Here is a 17725-nt window from a genome sequence, read left to right as displayed (position 1 = left end):
AGATCTGCACACAAACTCAGACAGATTCATACGGAGCAGACTGAACTCCTGACAGAGGTAAGATATGCGAAAGAATACATCTCAGTTGAAGTGCATAGAGCACTTCTAGCAATTATACTGCAGGCGGCATGCCAGCATTAAGAACGAGATGCAATAACGCACCCGTGTTCACAAATTGTTTCCCTCGCACGAGCCCGATGTCCAATTAGCAGACTAAGTAATCAAACAGAGCGGACAAGCGCACTGTGATGATAATAACAAACGCAATGACAATACTTAATATAGAGCGGAGGTTATTGAACTGTTAAATGTCATGCGCACAATACGTGTGTTTTTGAAAAAGACACTAAAGTTACCGCACTGTATTAATAATAGCAACGCAAACATTAGCTCAAGTAGTCATGAGTAAAACAATGGTATGCCATCCAATTTGGATAATTCAATGACCGGGCAGCAGATAAAGATGTATGGAATCTAATTAGAACAAGTTTATTTGACAGGCTGGGATTGATCCCATGACACAATTTACACTTGCTGAAAGGCGGCGTTCCAAATTTCGAAACACTACAATTGGGTAAGAACGGTTCATTACAAAAATTTCAACACATATGACATGAACCAATAGAACATTATAATCATTGTGCTTTTTTTCTCTTTCTCTCTATTTTTCTCCCATTGGCTTATTTGGTTTTCTCAACATGTGGTATGACTTTTGTTCACCCTAACCAATCATTCCCTATCCCCCTCCCTGTTTTCTTTGTTCACATGTGATTAACTCAACAAAATGGTGATATAATTTTGTTTGATTGTTATTTTTTGTCAATGTTGATGGATTCATATTTAGCCCTGATTTGATAAAGACGGCGGAGACCGTCGAAACACGTGTCATCGTTAAAGGGCACCCATGCACATAAATATAGCACTTCATAAATTACAAAGCAACTGAGTGGAGATATCTTATTTGGAAGTATGGCGCATGAATGCAAGAGGTGTAACGTCAACTAATTAGGAGTAATGAAGATTGCTACTAAGTACTCAGAGCATTTGAAATGAACGTGAACATCATTGTACCCAATGCAAAAACGTAATTGCATGTTATGCTATAGCCTCAGTGGAATTGACTGCCTTAGGCCATGGCCCGGTTTTATTGCAAAGATACACATGCTTACAGTGGTCCTCATGTGGCCCCCTCTCATCCCCACGTACACCTCCTCTCTCCCCCAATAGCTATGCCTGAGATCTCAGCCTGCAGAAACTGCCTGCCTGGGAAAATGCAAACATTTTGACAGTTTGACAGTTGTCACATTGCCCTAGATGCTCCATAGCAGTCTACCAACTGTGGCTGCAAACTCAAGTACTGCCAGTTAATCCCCATTGCCTGTACTTCTCATGCTCCTTCTACTTTCCCCGCCTTTTGATCCCATGAAGTGGATGACATGTCACACAGGCACTACAACAATGTGATTATGTGTGGCTCATACAATCCCATACAATCCCAAGCCCCCTATCCCCCGACCCCCTCTATATGAGGGTTTATGAGTGCACCCTCAGGCCCTTGAACAACCATCACAGAGCTTTGCATCCATCAAAATCTCGACTAAGTGACAACATTTGGTACGCATGAAGTGAATATTGACAAGGAACTAGTGGCCTATTGGTGGCCTTGACAGACAAACGTTACAGACAAAGGAGTACAGGGAATTGCCAGTGTGTTTTAGGGGGCTTCAACAACTTCCTATGACATTGTGCAAACTTGAACTTCACAAATGCGAATTTCACAGAGTACCCTCTCAGACCATCATCCTTTGGAGGTATATACATTGTGCACAATGAAATCGTGTACTAATAACAGCTATTATTACCATGATTAGCTTAGAAGATGAAGAAACAAGGCAAATATAAAAGCCTGATGTTAGTATTATTGACAATGCACTTTGGCGTTGTCAAGCAGGTGCTTAGTCATCGAAAAACCGTTTCAGTTACATATGCTTCAAATGCACATCATTTGCCCATCAAGTAATCATGTGGTAATACTCAGTATGTAAGTAAACGAAACATGTTCTTCCGTTCCAATAATATTAAAAATAGTACCTACAAAGAGCCCCTTTACAAAACATGATGTAATCCTGCCACTTGGATTTTAATCAATTCTTCTCAATATATGCATGTATACACCCCCGACACAACACGTTGCTAATGCCTCGCATTTCTCAGTAAGAATCAATGTGAGGCAGATAAAATAAAGACAGGATAAATAATTGTGTACCTTGACATGACATTCGATTTTTTCGAAGATGATATCCAACTGTGCACATGCATGTCCTTGAGGTTTCAGAAATTGGCAAGCAGAGCTGGGAACATCCACCGTTGTTGTGTTGGCAGGTATTGGCGCCTGTGAAGGTACATAACACAACAATAATCATCACCTGGCGAGCAGCATCAGTGCTTCCTGATCCTCTGTCGTATTTATCTGATAGGATAACATACTTAAAATCAATGTATTTCCGTTCTTGACAAGGATGTGTTACTTTTGTTAATTGAAAAATTCGCACGGGCTTTAAAGGAACATTAACACGTTAATGAAGGTAAGGAACTACACAGCACATTCCGTCATATGTACAAACTGAAATTCATTAAAAAAAATAGGCGCCTAATTCACACAGCGTTTTTTAATGCCAAACCCCCATTGGAAAACGCTCTATGAATAAGACCCTAGTTAGAACACAATACCTGAGGTAAAATTCAAGATTATTTGACTGCACAAATGTTGTTTTAATCATTTTTAACGTGGTTGAAGGATCTACATGAACGTCGATGAAGGCTATTTTTTCCGTCCACCTGCCTCAAAAGTGTCACGTTCTAATCAAATGTTTGAAAAGAGGGTGTATTTTACTTTTTGCATTGGTTATCCAGTGGAGTCAAAGGGCGGTCATTGAAAAGGATCAAGGATTAAACTGCTGAAATGATTTGCCTCAAATATATTCCAGGAACAGCAAAAAGCTGAACAAATGAGATTGGTGTGGTGCACATTCGACACGCCTTTTTTAATTTGATGTGCCATAGAGTGGGAGATTTCTGGCACCAACATATTTTTTAAATCTCCCAATATGCACAGTTTGAAGATGAAGCAGAGATTGCTCACAGTTGGGTATTCGTGTACATTTTAGAGTAGAAAATGCCATCTGGAAAAATAAAATATTGCAGTATTTGTATGTTATATTTTAAAATAGAAAAATATGGGAGGCTGAGGGAGACATGGCAGCCGGCTGTGTATTCCAATGAACAGGTAAAACTGCAGCTGAAATAACATGTTCTGTTGAACTCTATGGTGTACTTGTGGAAGGCATTGCCTCCTTAAACCAACCCTTTCACATCTAAGGGCTGCACAATCTCTGATATTTCAGATTAACTGGTAAACACACCATGCAACCAAGAGAATAAACTGGTCTTTCAATTCCTGGCAGTCATTGTGTTTGCCACATTCTATACATCATTATGGTCTACAGTGCGCCTTTCTCCAGCTTTGCGCTACATGCAGCAGACTATTGTGCATTAAACAGAAGTGTCAATGGCAGGTCCCCATTATCAATGCCTTCCTCTTCTCTGTCCCTTTCTCCCACTACTCATACTACCCTCATCCTCAACCCAGTGTTCCATTACTCTGCCTCACTTTTCCTTGTCTCAGTCCCCCATTACCCCATCTTACTCTGCATCACCCCTGGCCCCATTGCCCCAGCCTTACTCTTTGTCATCTCAGACTCCCATGATCTCTGCCTAGCTCGTCCACATCCCTGTCCCCAGCCCCCTCTTCCTTTTTCCTTCTTCCAGTCTCACACTACCAATCCACACTTCCCATCACCTCACCTTAATATATCTAGTAGCAGTCCCAATTCCTCTTCCTCCCTTAGGTCCTGCATTCCCTCAGCCTCACTCTTCCTCATCCAAATCCTCTATTACCCCAGAGTCCCTCCTCTAAGTTCCCCATCAGCCTCACCTCGTTCTTCATCATCCAATTTTCCCATGACCTTACCTCAATTTTCCTAATCCCAGTCCCCCTTTATCCCCACCTCAATCCTCCTTGTCCCAATCCCCCAGAAATTCCACCTCACCCTGTCTCCTCCAAGTCCCCTAATAACTCATCCCCACTCCTCCTCGTTCCATTTTCCATACCCCTGCCACACGCATCCTCATTCAAGACCCCATTATCAATCCCTCACACCTCAACACATGTCTGTATAACTTCAGCCTCAGTCACCTCTGTCTCAATCTCCCAGTAGCCCTAGCTAGCACTTTCTCATACAATTACCCCACCTCCTGCATCACAGTCCCAATCCTGTTTGCGTGTCCCTGTCACAGGCTTTATGATCATCCCCATCATATTGCTCTTGAGCACCACCATCACAGTCCCTAGTGCATATCCACATCACAGGCACTATGGAGCATCCTTGTCACAGTTCCTCACCTACATCCATGTCATGATCATGCATGAGCCTTGCCTTTATATTACATGTGGCACATTACCATCACTGTTCCCGTGCACATAACCATCATTATTCCCATGCACATCTCTTGTCATCATCATTCGCACAGAACCTTGTTACTGTCCCTTAAGCAGATCCCCATCATTGTCCCTTGTGGCAGATCCCATTGACTGACCCTCATGCAAATCCCCCAATCATTGTTCATCATGCACCCCCTATCACTGGCTATCACATGGATTCCATCACTATGACTGGAAAAGGTTTGTAAGACCTGGCTAATATACAATGATACAGGTCATTCTGTTTTTGAAAGAAAGTGCCTCATCACGAGTCTGGCGGTAACTCTTAAATGAGGTGGTAGCGCTATTACCGCCACATTTAAGGGTCCGCCAGATCATGACCTTGTCGAATTTCCCCCAGCTCAGATCTGGGGGGAAATCCGGGGCAGATTTGCTGGTTTTCGGCGCGTTTACCGCCGGCCGGAAATCTGGCAGCAGTAATAGCACGATTTTTCCCCATTGGGCCCAATGGGGAATGAGGAATTCCCGAATGGGCCCAATAGGGAATGGGCAATAACCGTTCCGCCAAACCTGTGATCCGGGGCGTTTGGTGGTACGGCTATTAGCGCCGGTGCTAATAGCACCAGCGTTACCGCCCAACTCGTGAAGAGGCCCAAAGTCTACTAAACCAAACCCCCTTTCATAAAAGTCTCAATGCCAAAATCATGGAGCAAACCTATGTCCTTATTGCAACAGTCTACTGACAAATGCAGCACCTGCTCTTCAGTTCCACATGGCAGGTTTAAAGGTCACATGTGAATTTCTGAAAACTGCTTTGACCCTTCGTCAAAGCATAGTAGTATTTATTTTTTAAATGTCACAGTGCAAACATAAATTAAATAAATAAAACGGATTCCTAAAAGGATCCCTGTCTCAATCCCTCACACACATCACTGGCACAGTCTCTCATGTGCATTTCCAACACAGGCCCTCATGTGCATCTCCATTAAAATCCATCAAGCACCATGCTAAATGCACAAACCCATCAGGGTCCCTTCCATACATCACCTTCACCATCATTTGTGGGCATCCATGACACCGTCCCGCTCACAGTACCTGCTCATGGTTCCTCATGTGCAACCCTGTCGCAGTCCCTCTCACAAATCCTTATTACAGTCTCTTGCATGCATCCTCATCACAGTTCCTCTTAATCTTCCTTATCACACTTCTTTGTTCGAGTACCAAATTCTTACTTGTCCAAGTTACTCTACCTCTTCCTTGCACCATATCCTCTTTCTTTTCCTCCTCGGGTTGACAAGTGGGACAATGGGCATGTTCTAAGGCCATGCTGCAATCAAAGTAGGCCAACACAATAGCCATAGCCATAGGTCATCTCCCTTGACATATCAGGTGTCGCGCTGGCCTGCAATAACGACTAGCCAATGGTATGTAGCTTAGAAACACACAGATAACACTGCATATGATGTCAGTTACCTCAATAGACCACTGACTATATAGTTGGTGTCAAATCATCAAAACAAATATCTTGAAATCCAGTTAAAAAAAGTCAGTTGAATTGGTAATAAGGTGTCTTCGTGCAACAAAACCCTGTGAATCTGCAGGTGTAGGAATTTGCGTAATCTAAACTCCCAGCTACTATCATGTACAGGTCATGAATACTACAATGACATCACACACTGCATCACTTATTACATCTTGCAAGTCATCATCAATGGCATCAGTGGAATCTACAGCAGAAACTGGTGAAATACAAAAGACATCACTTATGCCATTATGGAAAACAAATGTTGGTGGGAAATATGTAACTTATTTCAATACATATGAGCAATATTCTACAACTGGACATTTAGTGCGTGCTAACAAAGGAGAAATATACTCTTTCGGTTACTGACGGTCCAGAAAACCTCCAGTATCCTATGCAAGTAGAAAGACCATTTGTTTTATTTTACAACGGCATGATATGCCTCTGTCCTAATAGCCTACTGCACTCCCAAACATGTAACTGTAGGAAAAAAAGGAGTCTCTGCATTTTAGCCAGATCAGAATTTCACCAAAAATGAAAACGGTTCTCATTTGACAAGGAATGTGAGACTTCGGTGTGAGACTCTGGGCTGAATCTGGAGTGAGTCAGTATTGTGAGAGCAAAGAAACACACAATGTAAAAGGGGGGGTTGAATTTGACATTACATAACAGATGGCAAGACCAGTTAGCACTACAACAAGGAAATAAGGACTATGTTGCAATGAAGCATAAGACAAACAGTTTACTTACTCAACTAATACCCCTAACTACTAACCTATCCCCTGACTAATGTTCAAGGCAGCTCAGTCAATTTTTTTAGGGAGCTAAATATTTTTTCAGGATAAGGGTACAAGCCGGCTCAAAAGAGTATACACGTGTATAAAAGAGTAGGGCAGAATAACCATGCAGAATAAAAGCTGCTTTTTAGCAAAAGAAGATGTGATGCCCGTTTTGCTCAAACTAAGCTTATTGTTTAAGGAAACGTAAGATCAGGACCCAGAGCAGAAATGTAACTCGATTGCTTCTGCCTGAACCTCTGTGCCATGGCCCAGGCTGATCACGTGCTCCTTGGATCTTTCTAGTGGGTTGGTTGGCTTGACAAAGGGAGGTGGTTTTTCATTGGCATGCTACATCATTGTTAGAGGCAGGCGTTTTCTTACACTTTCTTTAGGCAAACATACATTTCATGGGCAGGTCACATAGAGTATTTAAAAAGGGCTGTCTATCAGAGGGGGCAATCTTTCTTTCTCTTAGTTGGTCAGAGTGTGCTGCTTTGGCTGAGGGTGAGCAGGCTAGCTGTCTCGGGGGAGTGTGATGAACAGTCCTGCTGAAAAGGGAGAAGAAGCAGATAAAGAGACTTTCTGTGCGAGCACTGAACAGTTTAGCTAAGTGGGCGTACTGCCTTGCACTCCGAGGGCAAACAGAACCCAGCATTCTTTAGGGGAGATTCCAGTAAAAATGGAGGTACGTCTCTGTCTGTTTTGTGAGTGCATTCTGCAGGCAGTTGCAGCCTGAAAAATGGTGCTGTATTCACAAACGTAGACAGGTGTTTCTTAAGTATTTAGTCACCGTCCAAGCAGCAAGTCACTTCGCTCAGGACTTTAAATCAGGGACAGACCTTTAATTTATCAGCAAATTGTTTTACAACAAAGATTTGGGAGGAGATTTTTTCACTATACCTTCACTATAGTGCCAAGATCCTGTTTAATGGAAACTTGCTACAGAATCAATACTTTCTTACTATTCTATTACATGTTATACATGCTCATGTTGAAAGATTTCCAGTTCAACCAGTTTGAAATTAAAATGCTTCAATTTTAAAGGCAGCATTTGTTTTTAAATATTACAATGTAAAACCACAATTAATTTAGTGACACATTTCTCTGCTCGTGTTACTCACTATCTATATATATAAATATATATATATGGATGAGAGGTGCATGGACCTGAGAGGCAGGTAGCATTCCTGAAGTTTCCAATTTTTTGTTTCATCAGGTGAAATTATTTTCCAGAGGACTTTTGCAAGATTGTGCCTGCTGACGAAGCCGCAAACCATGTTCACCGAGAAGGGAAACAAAAAATGTTGTTTCTCAACTGGTCCCAATACGAGGAACACAACTCGAGGTCAGTATGAGACCTTGAAAACCAGGTTTCAAGGCCATAGGATGCACAGTGTCAGAGATATGTGCACTGCACTGCACCACAATGAACTGCACAATGCCATGGTGAGGTGGAACAGTGACCTACAGGATCATTAATTTTCAACCATTGATGAGAGTGTTATCATATCTGTCTAGAAAACCCATTGGGAGAATGGGTACTTTTGCTTGTAAACAATAAAATTGGCAGTTTTGCAACAGAACTCCATAACCGATATTGTGATTAATATCACATGCTAAGAGACTTGTAGATGTTGGGAGGGGACATTAATACTTTGTGGAAAGTACCTGTTTAGCACTTATTGCCGTCACCTACACCTTATTGAATAACTTAGTGGTCGATCATTATAAGATTATTATGACCCCTTTATCCATTTATAAGTCCATATCACATTTTGCTATTCATGATGTTCAGCTCTGAGTTGTGTACTTTTGAAATTCAGATGATTTTAAAATGATGGTCTTCCTAACTAGGTTTGGATGTGGGTGGGGTAGTTTTCCAATGATATATTATTTGATGGATAGATTTTGAAGGACAGTCCTGATTTGTGTGACTGTGGGTTGGGGCAGGGACTAATGCGCTGATGTTACAAAGTGATAATGTCTATGTCCAAACACAGGAGTGATTCGAGGTGTGCCGGATATTGGAAGCGCTTGTCAAAAGGGAAAATCTGCTAATTGGCACAAAATTGGAGTGAATGTACTAGCTGCTGCACCCTTATGGGACTAGTAGGTACCACAACCTACTACCACATTACGTTGAGTGGAAAACAAGGAACATTTTAATGTATTGTATCAGGTCTGCCAACACGTGTTTCGACCCACACTGGGTTTTTCTCAGGGCAAAACTGGATATTTGATATTCCAAAAATATATAACATACATGTCAGGGGGGCAGGAAAATCAAAAATAGTTAAAGCAGGGTAAAACAAATATGTTGAAAACCATTGGTGACATGAATAACAAAAAATTGTGTCAGGGAGCCCAAATCTAATGCATTAAGTACAGATACATTTTGGAAAAGAATAAGAGAGAGGATTTATTTTTTATTTTTTATAAAATGATAAGAAAGGGAGAAACAGGGGTAAAGGACCAGACAGAGAAGGAGAAACACAATAAATCAAAATGTTACCGATGTAGATGAATAGTATCGTTGTGCCCGGAACAAGTTGTTGGAGAACCAGAACACCAAAAGAAGAAAGTTGCTGATTAGCAATCTGGGACAATACTTGACAAAAAACAAATCTAATACTGGGACACTAATATAACGATAAACGTACAGTGATCACGAAAAACTGTTCTTGGGTTGATAGCCACCGACTTGGTAAATAAGACCCCTTTATCTCATATCTGTGTCACACTCGTGAGCAGTGATTCAAAGAATAATAATAATTGATCACAAGCCAAACCCAAGTAGATAAATGTGCAAATAATAAAAGGTAGGCGGGTTGTCCATCAACTGCTTTCTGTCCCAAAGAAGAGGGAGAACATGCAAAGATGGTGCTGAAGCAAGTGATATAAAATGGGTAAACCAGAGAAAAACAAAAAAAAAAGAGAAAAAAACCCAGACTGTCGTGTACAGCACATGGCGTGAAGAAAATAGACTGTTAGCAGAGACCCTAGTATAATTGCCGTAAATGATATGAAGCTGGCAAATAAAGGAGACATTGAAATGGTTGGGTGCGAATAACTGTCTGTAACCACTAATACGCGGCCATTCCTAAAAATAATGAAAAGGGATGGTGAGCAAAACGGAGGGATCGTAGTAGCGGAATCTATCTATATATGTCCCTAAGCTGTATGCCAGTGTTACCTGGTCTGATATACAATTGGTTAGGCAAATATTACCGCATGGCTGAGAACCTCTTGCTAGGTGATTGTATTTTGTTCATCCATATCAAACCCACATTGGGAAGCCTGTAAAGAGACAACGGGAATCTGTGCGTGTTAAACAGTACCTGATAGAAAGTATAATGCATAGATATGGTGTCTGGCATGCAGATGGGCGACTCTTAGTTCCTGTGCACACAGAAATTTCATGGCGTACCTGTTTCCCAGAGTCAAATCCCCATTTATTGGCTAAAACTCCTGTCCGAGAATGCGCTGTTCGCAAAAGCCGGTCAATCAACGTCAGTAAAAGATACTTCCTGTTTTACGTGTAAAATAAGATCACGTGATCCGTGCTCAACACGTGATCCAGAAAAAAGGGGACACCGAGGAATTCAGCTGAAAGTTACTGCGCCATATGTGAGCATTATGAACAGCTCGAAATGGTGATCTGTGTTCCATGATTGTACTAAATACATAACACTATATATTGGGGTGGGCCATTATATTAAGGTTACTGCAATAACATGATATCATAGTGTGATACATTTCACAGACAATACCATTCCATTAACTAGTACAAAATTTGCATTCTGCGAGAAAATAAAAATGTGTGTAAGGGACATATTGTGGCATGACGGTGGGTAGCAAAAAACATGTATGCGTGCCTGTGTGTTCCTAAATGAAAAAATGGGTGAAAGAATTACCAGGTAATGTGATCACAGCATCTAAGTTTGGTCGATAGGTAATTAGTAAGTGACTAGAATAAGGAATAATGCTGATTATTAAAGGGAAGTAAAGTCAACATAGGAAAATGGGCAAGATTGGTTGCAACACAATTAAATCTCGATCAGAGGTAGAAAGTCATAGCACATTGAGCGGAAAGTTGTTTGCGTAATATTCCTGAACATGGAGGCGGACAGTTGAGAGAATTCTGAAAACATAATGAGGATGAAAATTAGTGGATAAACGATATAGATTTTTGGACAGGAAGAGAGCAGACACCATGGACTAACATGAAATACCTGCTAAACTATGCAAGATCGCAGCAATCACATGCGAGATTGGTTGATGCCAACAGAGGGACTCTACCAACTTAAGCATTGGACTCATTGATGCATCTTTATTTAATCCAAGTGTGATGTATCTGAGTTTGCAGATGGTCCATGCCACAAGTTGGCAGAGTAGTAGTTGCTGGTCACCGATCCACTGGCAAACACACCATCAATTGGAATCTGTCAAAGATATACGCTTCATTGGATTGCTTCAGGCATATGCCCACCCAAGAGGGGGTGACCGGCTACATTAGAACACAGATCTGATTAGACCATTGTTAAAAAAGATGAACACCAACACCTTGTATCTATCACATAAGACCATAAACAAATTTGGGAGGACCATCAAGCATTCTGCTGTTTTCACGACATGTTTCATTGTATACAAATACAAATTTACAGAGGTAGCTGTATTCATTTATTTTATTATTTGTTTATGCATCAGGAGTCAAAATATCCTATTGTACAATTTGAAAAGGATGTCTGTTCTCTATGTGGCCATGCTCACAGACCCAACGTCTGAAAATGACGTGTTCTCTCTACCCATCTTCTTCTAATGTTCTGAAAGGCTCTTGGTTTTGGAGAGTAAGAACAGCATATCTGGAAACAAGGTATAACAGTGTGATACATTATTACTAGTCTGCAGCAGCACAGACTATAGGTGTGCCGGGAGAACTTGAGATATCCTTCTTGGACATGTTGCAATATAGTACCCTTTCGTGCACAAGTGGTGTACGGTCCAGCACCGAACACCATTGTCAAGACCACTATGACACCCTCCCACTGTATAAGACTCACATCTTCATCATACGTCTTTCATGGCACCTCCAGGTAAGGACGTGTGTATTATACCGGAATATAACTCTGTAAGCCATACCCCAGGCCCTCTCCCAAATCAGGGGCCTGAGTTCTTACTTAAGGTTGCCCTACTTAATACCCGGTCTGTAGTTAAACACTCTTTGGACATAAATGATTATATATTGGAACATTAAGTGGATATTATGTGTCTCACCGAGACATGGCTTATGACTCCCAGGGACCTACCATAGAGCAGGTGACCCCCCCTGACTATGCTTTTTTCGGGAAAAATAGAGAAGGGGCAGTGGGAGGAGGAGTGGCCATCATATGTAATAAATACCTAGGATTTTATGAAGTTCAAATTGAATGATGTGGGACTGACATGGTACACATTAAGATGACATCCAACCCCAATTTTACTTCAAATGTGGTTCTTCTTTATAGACCTCCTGAGGTTTATGTTAGATTTAATGAAGATTTAGTTAATCTCATCTCGCCTATGCTAACTCCCAATACTGGCCTGGTCATCTTGGGTGATTTCAACCGCTGGAAAGGTGACAGGAGAGACAAGGAAGCTTTGTCATTAGAAAAAATGCTGGCTAACCACCATATCACAATCCATAATGTTGACCCAACACACAATAAGGGCCACATCTTGCACTGGGTTGGCAGGATGTAACTTATCCGCCGAAGATATTTTGACCACACTGTGTATTTGGTCTGATCATTCCTTCGTTACCTGTGCATTGCGGCTTCCAGCCCTTGCACGCAGAGTGCATTTCCCCATGCATCCAGTTAGAGTCAGAAATTTAAAAAATATAACCACACCCGTTTTAGCTGATTACCTACATTCTTTGATGACTGTAACCAAGGATACCGATGATCCTGAGTCATTAATAGACAAATATAATAAACTGACAACTGATATGCTTGATCAATTCGCTCCGATGAAAGATAAGTTGGTCAGGGATTTACCAAATCGCCAGAAATGGTTCTCGCCTTCTCTGGTTGACCTCAGAGCAAGTAAAAGGCAGGCTGAACATATCTGGCGTAAAGATGGTTCTATGGCCAACTTGTCGGACTGGAAGCTAAAAGAGAAGCAGTACAAATTAACAATTCTCGAGACCAAGAAAACTTATTATAATGATCAAATCAATTCTGCAGGTGATCAGACCAAAGAACTTTTTCACCTTTTTAGATCTTGGGAAAAACCCACCGCTTGTGGTTCCACTATTAAACCCACCATTGAGGACTGCAATCGTGTGCAGAAAGCTTTTGCGGATAAACTACGCAAAGCCCAAGATAAAATTAAGCAGGAAACTCTGACTCTCCCATCGCCCACAGTTAAGACTACACTGCTGTCCAGTCAGGTATCACAACCTGATGCTAAACCAACGGATACTGAACAAAATTCTATGCCCAATACTGTCACCAAAACTGAACCTGCAGTTGGTTTCACCTTTAAGGAAACCACTGTAGTAGAAATGATCAATATTATGAAATCTATGCGACCTACCAACTGCCCAGGTGAACTTCTCCCATCCAAAATCATCTTGGAGCACAAAGAGCAATTTGCGACTTGCCTGTGCAGATTCACAAATGCCTCTTTTCGGTCAGGCAAAATCCCTCAGCCACTGAAAAATGTTGCAGTTTCACCTGTACTAAAAAAAGCTGGACTGGATCCCTCTGATGCTGCCAACTTAAGGCCAATTATGAATACCCTGTTTCTACTCAAATTTATAGACAAGGTTGCAACCATCCAATTGCATGATTATGTATTGATGGCTGACATACTTCATACTAAACCGTCAGGTTTTAGAAGCCATCATGGCACTGAGACCGCCCTCCTGGACCTGCAGACACATATGCTTTCTAAGCATAGAAGAAAGCAGGTCGGGGCTGCTGATGCTGTTGGACCTATCGGCAGCTTTCGACCTGCTTGATCATAATATACTTCTTGAGAGAATGCAGTCAGTCGGGGGCCTCTCTGCAAATGCCATAGAATGGCTAAGATCATTTCTAGAGGGTCGTCGATCGCAGGTATACTGGGGGGACTGTGCCTCGGTACTGCAACTGTTGACCTGTGGAGTTCCACAGGGGGCCTGTCTCCCCCTTTATTATTTAATATTTACATCCTCCCCCTTTGCAATGAATTGGAATTCTTTCAGATTTTCTTTTGCAATTATGCGGGTGACTTCCAATTGGTCCTTGACATCACGGGTAATCATGACACAGACCAAAAATTGGTAGATATGGTATATCAACTGATAAAAAAGTGGATGTCTACAAACTGGCTCTGCCTAAATGCCTTAAAGACTGAGCTCATGCTATTCGGACCCTGTCAGGTACTAACTATACTTGACCAGGCGTACTCAGGTTTCAGGATTGATGGTAGTGATATAAAAGTTGCACAGAAAGTTAAAACGTTAGGCACCTTCATGGAGAGTAGCTTAGACTGTGAAGCTCACGTCGCTGCAATATCAAAGAGCACTAACTACCATCTTAAAGTGCTCAGACAGGTTGCCCCACTTGTTTTCATTGAAAACCATACTAAACTGGTGGGAGCTGTTATTCTACCACACGTGGATTATTGTAATGCTCTCCTATGTGGGGCAAGTAAAGCCAACATCCTTGAACTCCAAAAGGTACAAAATAAAGCTATTCGCATCATCTACCAAATGAAATATTCAGAACCAATTACTGCTGCTAGGGAAAAGCTACATTGGCTTCCTGTTGAGGCCCAAATTCAGTTTAAGCTACTCATCATCTGTCATAAATGCATCTTTGGGACTGTAACAATTTATTTGAAGGATGTTGTAAGTGTTTACCAACCCTCAAGAAGGCTCAGATCAGCGGAAGATCTCTTACTAGTGTAACATCGTGTGAAACGATCCCGTGGGCTGGGCAGAGCGTTTCATATCCAAGGCGCTAAGGCCTGGAATGCGTTACCAGCTACATTGCGTAAGACCGAGGATTTACTCTCGTTTAGGAAACAGTTGAAGACCTATCTCTTCCACTAGTACCCCCTCTCCTCATAGGTAGCCTGCATGTTTCTATCTCTCGGTGCCTGGATGCCTACGGTCTTTGGCGCGGTATAAGATAAAATAACATAACATAACATAAGCTTTTGATGGTTGAATGAATACACTTTTTTATGTGCTGTTTCACAAACAGGAGATAACAAGAGGTAAACCCATTTGGATACCCTAGCTTTTGGAGGCTGCCATTGTATTTGACAGTTCATGCTGCAAGCATCTCTAGTGTATCCATATTAGTTGTCTAAGAGAAAATTCGATAGAGCATTAATACACTTGTTGTTGGCAGGATTAGACATTAATCAAAACATCCCCTTTGACGAGGGAGACCACATGGCCATAGATCCCTAAATCAAAGAGGAGGTTTTCCCACCAAAAACGGATAAAATAAAATCCCAATAGGGGCTTGGGAGTGAGTGCTCTGTCACTGTCCATGATGGCCATATGAGACAGAGTGACACCATGTAGGTGACAAAGGTGAATCCAGGTAAATGTGTGAGGCAGGTTTCGAAGCTGAGAGGAGTAGGATGGTTATTTGGAAGGTTGTGGTGGGCTCTGTCAGGGTGAACTGGGAGCCTCAGGTGGAGAATCACAACTGTAAAGTGCAGAGGGCCAGGATGTTTTTTCAAATGTGAACACACATTGTCTGTGCATGCCTGGCATTGGAGTGAGATCATTGGATAGCTCCTGAGCACAAAGTGCTAACAATAGATAACACTCTGCTTCTGACTGTTGTATGCTAAAGTTGAGTTGTGATGTATTGGCTACTGTTACAGCTAAGGAGAAGTGTCAACCTAGGTTGGCAATGTTTTATGAGTCGGTCACCTCTCGCACATCTTTGGGACATTGACCCACATCTGGCTCTTAGGACTGCCTTAAAATACCTAGCTTTTTTTTTTTTACAATAGCCTTACTCTAATCCTGTGCTTTTCTCCAGTTGTGATTGCTGTGAAGTCACAATGCTGCCAATTGGTTCCAGTTGCACGTATGATTGAGTTAACATAACATAACTTCTTTGAATCCAACATCTGTTGGTGGTTGTGCCATGTACACATGGAAATCAAATTGGTTACTTTACCCTAGCTGCTATCCGGCTATTCTTATGTGGTCATCAGTATGCTACCCAACCACATAAAAGAACCCCCATTCGTGTTCACATCCATGGACATCCATGTGCATCCTTTATCACATTCATTTGTATTCATTTGCACAATGTCCAACACAAACATACTTGCTTCTAATGTCTACACTCTCGAGAAAAGAGTCCAAAAGTGATAAGCAGATGTTGATGATGGATTGGCAAAATCAGTTTCAGATACAATGACAAAAATAAAGGACAGAACAGTTGGGTGGTCAATTATAGAAAAAGACGGTGACGAAAGAATAACACATTTATAAGTTAACCACGAATCAAGTCTCAGAATCTTGCAAGACTGACAGTTATATTTTCCAGAGCATAGGTCAAACAAACAGAAACATTCACCCCTGCTCATGAATTAAGGGGGTAATTCATAAAATTCAGTGCACAAGTGGCGCATACAGCTGGCGCACAGTGTGCGTGTGTGGCAGTCTGCGTGAGCCACATGCACCAAAATCCATTTCTGCGCACAGCGTATTCATGAATTTTAACATCCATAACCAGCCGTGGCGCAGAGTGGCACAGCGACCCTGCAGCTGCGCCAGTTACGCCCCCAACCCCTCCCCGTGCGCCATGAACAGCGCACAAATCCTGTACATGGCCCACAGGCCAGTGGACCAGCATACAGCTCCCCAACCACGAAAACGTCTGTAAAAATCCCCGCGCACCCCTCAGACTACACGTACCCCACTGCGTGGGAAGTGTTACACGCGATTGGCCCTGAGCGAGTGGGGTACGTGTATTTCTGGGGTGCGCGGGAAGTTTTACACGCAATTGGCCCTGTGCGAGCGGGGTACCTGTATTCTGAGGGTTGCGCGGGGAGTTTCACACGCGATAGGCCTTGGGCGAGTGGGGTATGTGTATTCTGAGGGGTGCACGGGAAGTTTTACACGCGATTGGCCTTGGGCGAGTGAGGTATGTGTATTCTGAGGGGTGCGCGGGCAGTTTACACGTGATAGGCCTTGGGCGAGCGGGGTACGTGTATTCTGAGGGGCGCGTGGGGAGTTTCACACGCGATAGGCCTTGGACGAGTGAGGTACGTGTATTCTGAGGTGTGCACGGGGAGTTTCAGACACGATAGGCCTTGGGTGAGCGGGGTACGTATATTTCAGGGGTGCGCGGGAAGTTTTACACACGATTGGCCTTGGGCGAGTGGGATACGTGTATTCTGAGTGGTGCGTGGGGAGTTTTACACGTGATTGGCCTTGGGCAAGCAGGGTACGTGTATTTCAGGAGTGCGTGGGAAGTTTTACACACGATTGGCCTTGGGCGAGTGGGGTACGTGTATTCTGAGGGGTGCACGGGGAGTTTCACATGCGATAGGGCTTGGGCGAGCGGGGTACGTGTATTTTGGGGGTGCGCGGGGACTTTCACACACGATTTCACTGTCTGAGCGGAGTACGTGTATTCTGAGGGGTGCGCGGGAACTTTCACACACGATTTTGTGGGGTGTTACACACGTGAATTGCCAGTGTGGGTCCTCCCAGGTGTGCCCTCGACCCCCTCCCCAGCCCGTGCAGGCAGCCCACACCACAGGGGACTACTCTGCACCCCTGGTCATGTCCCGTAGGCGGCCCATCCACCATGAGCATGCCCCCCAGCCAGCCCACATGTCACCTTGTACTAGTGATCACCAACTCATGTCCCTCTGCACCACCACCCACCCAGCATTGAGGGGCACCTGCCAGCA

At 42.9% G+C, this 17725-nt stretch overlaps 1 protein-coding gene across 3 annotated transcripts in view; it reads right to left on the bottom strand.

Moving 5' to 3' along the window:
• Positions 1 to 17725, bottom strand: part of LRP1B (LDL receptor related protein 1B) — a 4835697-nt gene that overhangs the window by 1575688 nt on the left and 3242284 nt on the right. For all 3 annotated transcript variants that reach the window (XM_069616528.1, XM_069616527.1, XM_069616526.1), the window contains exon 34: positions 2267 to 2392. In XM_069616528.1, the coding sequence (XP_069472629.1) occupies positions 2267 to 2392 (126 nt within the window). The remainder of the gene's footprint in view (positions 1 to 2266; positions 2393 to 17725) is intronic.

Source organism: Ambystoma mexicanum, chromosome 9 (assembly GCF_040938575.1).
Source record: "Ambystoma mexicanum isolate Mex_15411 chromosome 9, UKY_AmexF1_1, whole genome shotgun sequence".
Classification (NCBI taxonomy): Eukaryota; Metazoa; Chordata; class Amphibia; order Caudata; family Ambystomatidae; genus Ambystoma; species Ambystoma mexicanum.
Note: the sequence above shows the minus strand (reverse complement) of the source record. Positions and strands in the feature narration are given on the sequence as shown.